The sequence below is a fragment of the Lactuca virosa genome, chromosome 5 (assembly GCF_052849685.1).
Source record: "Lactuca virosa cultivar CGN04683 chromosome 5, Lactuca_virosa_CGN04683_v6, whole genome shotgun sequence".
Lineage (NCBI taxonomy): Eukaryota > Viridiplantae > Streptophyta > Magnoliopsida > Asterales > Asteraceae > Lactuca > Lactuca virosa.
This window is the reverse complement of record NC_136430.1, coordinates 365951469-365961559: the sequence shown is the minus strand read 5'-3', so window position 1 is coordinate 365961559 and position 10091 is coordinate 365951469. Positions and strand designations below refer to the sequence as shown.

The window sequence follows — 10091 nt, the reverse complement described above, 5'->3', positions numbered from 1 at the left end:
ATTTTGCATGTTTTACTCCCCACATAATTGGATTATTCATAACATCCACAGTCGATCATACTTTTGGAAGTAAGTAGTGAATCAAGACTGTCATGAATTGTATTGTAGATTGCCTAAAGGGTTTAGACATAGCAATGGTTTGCTGCAACATTCATGAGTACTTTTGAAATAGAGATTTTGAGTATTGGATTTACCCATACTCAGAGAATTACTTCATGGAATTTATCACGGGTAATTCTGAGTTGATAATATCTTATAATCTTTAAACTGAGATATATGAGTTGTTGTTTACAAGTTGGTTGTACATTGATAATGCGTAAACGCATCAATAACTTGATGTTATAAAAGATATTGTTGTGCGTGATTTGATGACTAAATACTACAAGCATATAAGTCAAAGTTTATCTATTCCTTTTTGCCTTTAGGGGGAAAAGCGATATCTTGGGCCCCTCGATGATTTGGTGTTGACTTATAGTGTCGGGCCCGGCCAGGGCTAAATTGATGTGTTCGATTTGTTGTTCTCTGTCATTACAAATCAGAAATCGGGAAAGAAAATATTTGATAATGAGATTGATTTTGTTCCATGTCATTTGTCCACATGAGATCTTGAAGAACGGAGGATTATATGATCACTTATCTTAGGACACGTAACTGACTAGGTCAGAGTTCGACAACGGCTTTGAGAGCTACAATTGGCTTGTCAATTTTGAAGGATATATTGACAACTATAGTTATTAGACTTATCCAAGTGGGAGACTGTTGGATTAGGTGTCTAAGCTCATAACTATAATTGGTATGTACTTGAATTGATTGTAGCACAGTCCTTTTGGGTTGCCCTCAAGACTAGCAACTGGGAAGGATGATTTTGGAGAAAGAGGTTGATTTATTAATTTGATTAATAAATGGAAATAAGTAATTTATTAATATATTATGAGAATAATATATTAATTAGAAATCGTAATATTTAATTACTATTTAATTAGAAATTAATTAAAATTAATTTTGGGATTAAAAGAATTAATTAAAAGTGTAGGGACTGAATTGTAATTGTTCAATAGTTGAGCAAGAGGCAATCTTGACATGCCATAGGTTTTCTAGAATAGTCCTTATTCGACAATCAGGAAATTAATTACCCGATTTAAGGTTATCTTGGACTTGGGCTTATCTAGGGTTTCTTGACTGTAGTATATAAAGGGGTTAAACCCTTTCAGTTTCGGCGACTTCTTCTTAGAGAACACCAGCCAAAATTTTGCCTCCTCTTTCCTTCTCCATAATCTCCTTCAATTGCTAGTGTTGGGTGTGAGCCATTAGAGGTGTGACATTTGTGACACTTGTTCTCAAAGCTTCAACAACATCAAGGAATTGGATTGTTATTTCTATATAACAATCAAAGGTATGCATTGAAACCCTAATTATGTAATTTTTATTATATGCTAGTGTTCTAGGGTTTACACCTTATTGTTGACATGGTATGTTCAATTAGAGAAAACGTATATTTATTTTAGGGTTGCATACACACATAGGGTTGTTTGTTATGCTCAAAACCCATCAGCAAATTAGTACGTCATCCACATCTCATTTCTGCATCTTTAGAGGTATAAAATCTCTACCTTGATCATTAGTTATCTAGATCTAGATCTGGGTCATTTATGAGCTTTTAGCCCCCAAATTTTCTTGTTCTTGGAGTTTAAGTGAACTCTAGAACCTTTGAGTGCATTGTTAGCTTTTGGACCTTGGGGTTAGTTGGAAAGTTGGCTTGCATGGATGATTGAGTGAACCTATGCCTTGATATTGTCATTAAGAACTTGGAATTTAATATATTGTTTTAATAGCATGTCCTAATGGATAAAGTTGGAAACTTTATCCATCAAGACCTTGTGGGGATTCAGATCTAAGGGTTAGAGATGTTGGGGTTGAGGTATAACACATTAATCTATTAAGTTGTGGATGCCAGTGCCCACGGTGTGGCTACTGGTGTTTCCGCGACCCTCTCTTTTGGACGACACCAAGACGTGGCGAATGGTGGCCATGTCATTGGATTTGAACAATGGCCGACTGTTTTGTCTTGGAGTGCCCACGACATGTCCTATGGATGGCCACGACGTGGAGACTTGTCAAGTTGACTTTGACCGTTGACTGTTGGTCAATTTAGAGGATTTAGGGTATAGACTGAGTAAGTATCTTTTTATTGTTGTTAGGTGTTCGCAGTACCAGTCTGCACCGTTGACTCTATGAGGTAAGTTTTCTCACTATATTACATGTGTAGTAGTGTATCCATGCTGACCAACTGGGACTTATTTGTTGACTGATGTTATTTGTGAAATTGTGTTGTTGATATCTCTTGGACTGCTGTAAGTCCATGGGACTGCTGATAGTCCGTAGGGTTGCTGATAACCCATAAAATGTGTTGCTAATCCAGATGGTTGCTAATAACCCATAACTGTTTATTTTCCTGAGTTGTATGTAATATTTTGGGAACTCACTAAGCTTCATGTTACACTTGTGGATTAAATATGTTTTAGGTACTTCAGATGAATGTACACTCTGGCTTGCAGATTTTATGATTTTCACATTTTTATACTCTTATTTGGACGACTGTATTGATGTACTTGGGATTTTCATGACATGGCTTCTATGACATTGAAGGGTTTTCTTATTATAAAAATGAAAAATTTTGTGATAAAACTCAGTCTGTTACAAAGTCACTAATAAATAATAATCACTATTTATTTATAAAAACTACATCTGATTAAAACATATCGAATTACAGAGGTAGGTTCCATTGAGATTAAAAATAAAATAGAGATCTTGAGATTTAATGTTAGCCACATATTTCACATCTGCCGCTCTAACCCTACGGCGTACCGACGTGGCGGGTCTGTTATAATCATAAATGATTATATAGCACCACCCGTTCCTTTCTCCTTCACCACCATCCCCACCACAACAACCGCCACCACCACTACCACTACCATCACATCTGACACCAGCCGACCCCACCACTGCCACCTTCGTCACTTATACCACCACCATATCTGCCACTACCACCCTTTTTTTGTTAATTTTGGGACCACAAGGACATCAGCAAGGTTAATATCTGTAGTAATGGATGCATTTCCGATTCGTGAGATGTGGAGAATATTATCGTCTCCAAAGGCTACATGCTCGTTTCCTGTGTAGGAAGTGGAGGTAGTGAGATTATCAGCATTTGGTGTCATGTGTGCAGATGCTTCTGAATCAACATACCAATCAGAGGAGGCATCAGTGGTATGACATTTGGCAACAAAGGCATGAGCTAAATTTGCATCAATGGATGGTACACGTTGAGCAAAGGTGGAAAGATCCAGACATTGGGAAGCATAGTGTCCATCCTTGTGGCATAACTGGTTGGGGGTGACCTCCTACCATGACTCTTACCATATATGCGACCACCACAAGATCCTCGTGAGTAGGAGCCACGATTTGAAGAGGAGGAGGAGCGAGAAGATTGTGCATTAAATACAACTGGTGGAGTACCAGATCCGTGCATTGATCGTAGAAAAAGCTCATGTCCCTCAGCAGAAGCAAGTAGATCTTGAAAGGGAGGTCTTGGTGTTACAGCCCGGTGAACTGTGGAGAAGGTTTCGAAAGAAGACCCAAGGCCGCATAAAAACCAATGATTTTTTTCCGCTTCATCCACTGGGTGACCAATCGCAGCTAGCTGGTCACAAATAGATTTATACTTACGCCTATAATCTGAGACATATATAGTACCTTTCTGAAGTTGGCGCAATGCATCTCGTAAATTCTGCATCCTTTCTATCGAATCGTGACCGTATGCAGACTCAAGAGTGGTCCAGACATCACGTGCAGTAGTGAGCCCAAGGATTTATGCCATGGATTCTTCGGTAAGGGAGGATTGAACAATCAACATTGCTCATTGATCGGCCTCCAACCAGACAGACTAGAGAGGATTAGGGGATGATTTGCCTTCGAGCATGACTTCTGGAGCAGGAGCGACAGTTGTACCGTCGACATGATCAAGCAGATTTTGATAGCGAAGAAGTGGAGTAATCTGATTTTTCCACAGTAAGTAGTTTGTGGATGACAATTTAATTGTCAACATATGGAGAATGGTGTTGAGGGTGAGAGCACCATCTGTTGACGAAGAACTAGTTACCATGATGAGAGATGAGAAAAATAGGGGCGACTGAGAAGAGAAGAAGAAGGGATCGTGATTTTTAGGCTGATACCATATAAACAATGATATCTGAATCTCCTATGATTTGGAGTATCGTATATTTCACTATATATATGGATTACAAAATACAAGATAACATAATTTAAATACAACAAATAGCCTATCAAGTAGGACTAGATAATATTGGTTTTGAGATGGTAGTCTTTATCGTTAATACACCTTTTCTGCTACCAACTGTCATAATCATATATGATTATTCAATCTGTGAACAGACATATATGTATAATCATTTATGATTAGACATATATGTATAAACATGTATAATTATATATGATTATACATCTCTGCCATATAATCATTTATGATTAAACATACCCCGCTGTTGCCGGTATGCTGGAATGTTAGAGCGACAAATGAGAAATATGTGATTGATGTTGAATCTCAAGATCTCTATTTTTTTTAATCTCAAGTGAACCGTCGTCTCAAATTACATAACTTATGTTGATATATTAAACTAACAAAATGTTAAAAAAAAATAAGAAATTTTTTTTAAAAAATCGTCAAAGTTGGATTTTGAAGCCACCCAATTCAATTGACTATCCGATTCAATTGACTATGTTGGATTTTGAAGCCATCCCATTCAATTGACTTTCAATTTGGATTATCTATTGAAATCCAAAAACCAAGACACTACAAAATAAAAGTAACTTTTTTTCCAGGTTTTTAAGACATGGAAATGAATAATATGTAATTTTAATGCATTTTCACACTAAACAAGTTGATTCAAATATTTTTTAAAACTGTATTTTAATATTATATACACTAAGAGATATTGAAAAAACATAAGATCTCTCTAACATGCAAAATTATAAAGTGGTTGAACATACCAACATGTATGTATTTGAAATTGTTCCAATTCTATTATATTGTTGTCTATTAATATATAATATTTTTATAAACGAAAACCAAATCTCATTATTTAAAGTATATATTTGGAGTGCTTAAAATTGTAAGAATGAAAAGAACAATCCACACAAAATCAAAATGTCCCACACTTTTGGAGACCCACCAACACCATTTTGCTCATATTCATCATTTCGTTAAGTTGTTCCCGCTTTACTCGCAACGGTTAAATAACAAAAGTTATTTATATAGACTTTCTTTTTGGTTTTTCATATTTAAATGAATGAGATCGAGTGCAACTCCATCCAGCTATTAACCCATCCAGCTATTAACCCATAGATTTATAGTTTACTATCAACCAATCAAATCTTATTCTTTCTTTCTCTCTACCTCTTAACATGTTATAACATGGGGAACACCATTTCCCCTTGGTGTTATGGTGATGTTATGGTTGAGGTAGCATATGAATTTGATGTTATAAGGTGACCCATACCTAATGCTCTAATAATCTACATACTACTTGTAGATAATACATTAGTTGTTTGGTAAATCGCATTAAATTATAGAATTAAATAGTTCCAACATGTTAATATGGTTAATAGAAGATAATGTTGCATATTCAGTTCCAATGCTTTTGATTCATTTAGAGGAGGTTGTATCAAACAATTTGAATGTTAATCATTTCAAAACCGACTAAATAATTTTATTCAGATTACAAAACAGCCCCTAACTATATTTTGGTTTTCTATAACATTTTGTCTTTTAATTATTATTATTATTATTATTATTATTATTATTATAGGTATATCATGTAGTATAGTGATTTTTGTTAATTGCATGATATTTAATTATCGATTATCAATTACTTTAATTTGGTCTTAAATTTTAAACATATTGTCACACATTAAAAAATATAGTTGTGTATATAAATACATCATCAAGGACGAAGGGTATACTTAGAACGAAGGTGTTGTGGTGATGCACTGGAAGATGACAACTACCGTGCACGCCACCCCTAGGGGTGACATTGTGCTTACATGGCACCACAATCGTTGGTTGTTGTGGTCTGCACCACGCGAGGCCATGTTGGCCACTCTCTCTATCTCTCTCTTGCTTCTCGCCGCTTTTCTCTCCCACCTTCTCTCATCCACTATCTTCAATGAATTGTGGTTGCGTCAGGAGTACATCAAAGCTGGTGTGGTGCTTTCATTGTGCTTCCCTTTAGCCGTCGGCTGCTTATCCGGAAGAAACATACTCCCCTTGGCGTGGGGAGTATGCCACATGGCCTAACTTTACCAAAAGGGATACCAAGTTTGAAAATTTAGAATTTTGATATCTTCTTTTTCAACAAAAACAAGTTCGAAAATTGTTTTTATCTTTTTAATTTTCGAACTTGTTTATGAGTTTCGAACATACGAAGATGAAAATGTTAGTTCAAAGTTTTGAAGATGGTTTTTTAAACAATTATATGAAGAAGGTACAACTTATTACGCTGTAATTTTCGAACTTGTTTATGAGTTTCGAACATACTTAGATGGAAATGTTAGTTCAAAGTTTCGAACATGGTTTTTTAAACATATATATGAAGAAGGTACAACTTATTAAGCTATAAATTTCGTAATTAGTGGTTATGCAAGCTATATATTTCGTAATTAGTTATGTAGGGGGTACTGTTAGATTAGGTGTCTAAGCCAATAACTAAATTAATATAATCTTGAATCATTAGCAAAATTCCTTTTGGGTTGCCCTCATACCTTGAAATAACTAGAAATGATATAAGGAGAAAGATAGCTAAATAATTTGTTAATATATTATGTGATTAGTATATTAATTGCAAATAGATAATTGACATGTTAATTTATTATGTAATTAATAAATTAACATGAGATCAATTGTTATATAATTGATTTGTTAATTTATATGATTAATAAATTAATAAGAAATCAATTAGACTTAATTAATAATTTATTAGAATTAATTTGGAATTAATTTGGGATCAATTGGAATTAATTAATAGTACAAGGGTTGCTTTGCAATTGTTCATTAGTTGAACAAGAGAGAGATTCTAGAAACCTCCATGCTTGGACGGTTTTGATACCCTATTAGGGTTATCTAGAATGCTACACATGAATAATTAGGAAACTAGAAAATTACCTATTTATGGGTTGTCATTATCTAGGGTTTCTAAGGGATATCCAACAACTAATAAAGACCCCTTGGGCTAGAATTTTCGTATGAATCCTTATAAGAAGCGTATGAATGAAAATTCTTAGTCTCTTCTCTCGATCCTCTTCATTATATGGTTTCTAGGGTTTTGGATGTGAGCCATTAGAGGCACGAGATTTCTTATGCTTTCTTTCCAAGGTTTTCCATAAGGAGTTTGAAGTGATTTGTTTCTACAACAAATCAAAGGTATATAACTCTAATTCTTGTATTTGATTATACTAGGAGTTCATTAGGGTTCAAGTTATTTTGTTATTCATAGCATGTTACATTCAAAGTGTTAAGACATAGATCCTTTAGGTTGCATGTGCCCTTAAATGTTAAGTGAAATTTCGCAAGCACATAGTTATTATAATCTAGAAAACCCATCAGATACAACTTATGATATTATATGTTTCATAATTAGTTAGATGCAACTTTGTAGTTATGTATTATTTTCACATAAATGTGAGTGACTTCATACAATGAAATTGATTGTGCCAATTGGCATCACCATTTTTCTTTTTATCAATAAAATGTATCTATGTGATGATATCAAAATGGAGATAGAGGTTTCTTTCAAATCATATTCCTTTTGGTCCTCGATTAGTAAAGCAAATCACAACTTTGATGGTGGCTTCAGTTTGACTTCATTTAGACCAAAAATTTGAGGTGTATGATATAATATTATACACACTTTTGATCATCTACATTCCAAAGGTACTGATTTGTATGTTTATTTTCATTAGAAAGTAAGTAATGATAAATTGACTATGTTTTGGGAGGATGTCTAGAATATAGAATCTTGATTGTGTTCTAATTTTTCCAGACTTTATGCTTTGGAATTGGACAAAAGTTTCGTTATGAGTTTAGGTTAAAATCAAGGTCTTTAGGTTTGAAATTGGGGGCGTCAACCTGGAGGGTAATGAGGCGTTGTAATTAGTGAACTTAGCTACCTTTCTTTCTGATTCTCTCTCTACTAAATACTAATCATTGTGATAGACGAATTTGGAACTTATAAGAGTTGGTAAGTTCTCTATCGCATCTGCTAAGCATTTTATTGATATGTTTACTCTTGCAACAAAAGATGCTTCAACAAAGTGGAATAATTTAGTGCCTATAAATGATAATGTTTTGGGATGTATATTTAGATTCAAATGATTACCCAAAAAAAAGCCTTAAATAACAAAGGATTAAATCTGAATTCCCTTAAGCGCACCTTTTATGAAGAATATATTAATCTATTGATCACCATTTTACATAATGCACTTTCTCAAGTTCTCTTTGGCGCCAAATAAGTTTTTAATGGATCTTCCTGAATCGTACTTATTCCTCGACTATAGATTGGATTTTTTTTGGAGGATCAAGCTTGCTTGAAGAAGGGACACTAAAATTACTTGGATACAATCATTTTTATGTGAGTTTTGTAGGTTTTCCAAAATGCTTCATTTTCTTATTCCAAAAAGCCAATGACAATGTCTTATTTGATAAATTTGTATTTCACTCCTTTTCTTAGGTGCTTAATAGAGGTTTCAATGTTAAATAAATTGGAATGATTAACTTAAGTATCTAACCTAATCTATTTCCTTGTTGTAAATTACTCTAGCTCATTCCTAGGGTTTTAATAGAATTCAAACGTTCAGAAAAGAGTTTCAGAATAATTTCAAAAGTATAATAATGTAATACATAGAACTTAAGATATATTGCTACTTTTTGAATTAATTAAAGATTTAGTTTTCATACATCTTACGATTAAGATACATAAAAAATATGGAATGGGGTATTTGGAGAAGGGTTATGGCAAGTAAGGATTAAGATGGTCTTGGTATTGGAATCTTATATAATTTCAATAGAGTCATGACTTTCAAATGGAGATAAAGTATTATGGTAGATGGTAACTTTTAATGTGTCAAAAATCATAAAATCTATTTATGGGACTAACGGTCTTCTTGATGAGTCTCTCTCTCTCTCTCTCTCTCTCTCTCTCTCTCTCTCTCTCTCCCTCTCTCTCTATTGTGGTTCTATTCTTGGTCTATGGGCTACTATTTTAAGATTTTATGTTCAAATTCTCTTTAAAGTTATAGATTTTCATTCTCTCCGTTTGAGGAAAGTTGCTAACGATTAATATATAGGTTTTTTGGAGGAATTTGGTACGATTATGTTGTTGGATTAGATGTCTAAGCTCATAACTATAATTGGGATGTACTTGACCCGATAGTAGCATGGTCCTTTTGGGTTGCTTTCACCAGTGTAATTTGATAGGATGGACTTTTGAGAATAAGGTTATTTATGATTTATTAATATATTATAAGTATAATATATTAATCATATTATTTAATTAGTATTGATCAAAATTTAATTTGAAATTAATTTTGTGATCAAAAGAGACTAATTAAATATGTGGGGATTGATTATGTAAATCAATGATTCTTATAGTGTGGGATAATGATCCATGGTTATTTAGGATGGGCTAAACTAATGAGATAGTCCATGGATAGTCCATGAAGGTTTAACCCATGGAGCCTAAGTAATATGAAAGGTCATTAGGGTTTGCAAGGTGTAACCCTAGCATTTTCTACACTATAAAAGGACTCCACTGGAGCCAAAATCGGTTACACCATCATTCTAAGAGTTTGATATTGATATTGTGCTAAGTAACTTATTCTCTCAAGCCTCCTCTTGCATTTGGTGTTTGTGACACATTAGAGGCATCACACTTGAGGTGCTCAAGATTTCAAAGGTCAAGAACTACAATTCCTACTAAGAGGTAAGTTATCTAACTAGTTGTATTGTTCAATTGTCAATT

General features: G+C 33.9%; 1 protein-coding gene across 1 annotated transcript; it reads right to left on the bottom strand.

Moving 5' to 3' along the window:
- Positions 1-3041: 3041 nt before the first annotated feature.
- Positions 3042-3793, bottom strand: LOC145113569 (uncharacterized). The gene is made up of 2 exons (XM_079049642.1): positions 3418-3793; positions 3042-3295 (listed from the first exon to the last, which is right to left on the bottom strand). The coding sequence occupies exons 1-2, from the start codon at positions 3791-3793 to the stop codon at positions 3042-3044; spliced, it is 630 nt and encodes a 209-aa protein (XP_078905768.1).
- Positions 3794-10091: the final 6298 nt, after the last annotated feature.

Excerpts from the sequence above, each read along its gene's own strand:
- LOC145113569 (XM_079049642.1), bottom strand. The coding sequence starts at position 3,793 with ATGCAGAATTTACGAGATGCATTGCGCCAACTTCAGAAAGGTACTATA. Across the intron at positions 3,296-3,417 it reads TTGTGGTGGTCGCATATATG|CTCATGCCTTTGTTGCCAAA; the intron begins GTAAGAGTCATG and ends ATGCAAATTTAG.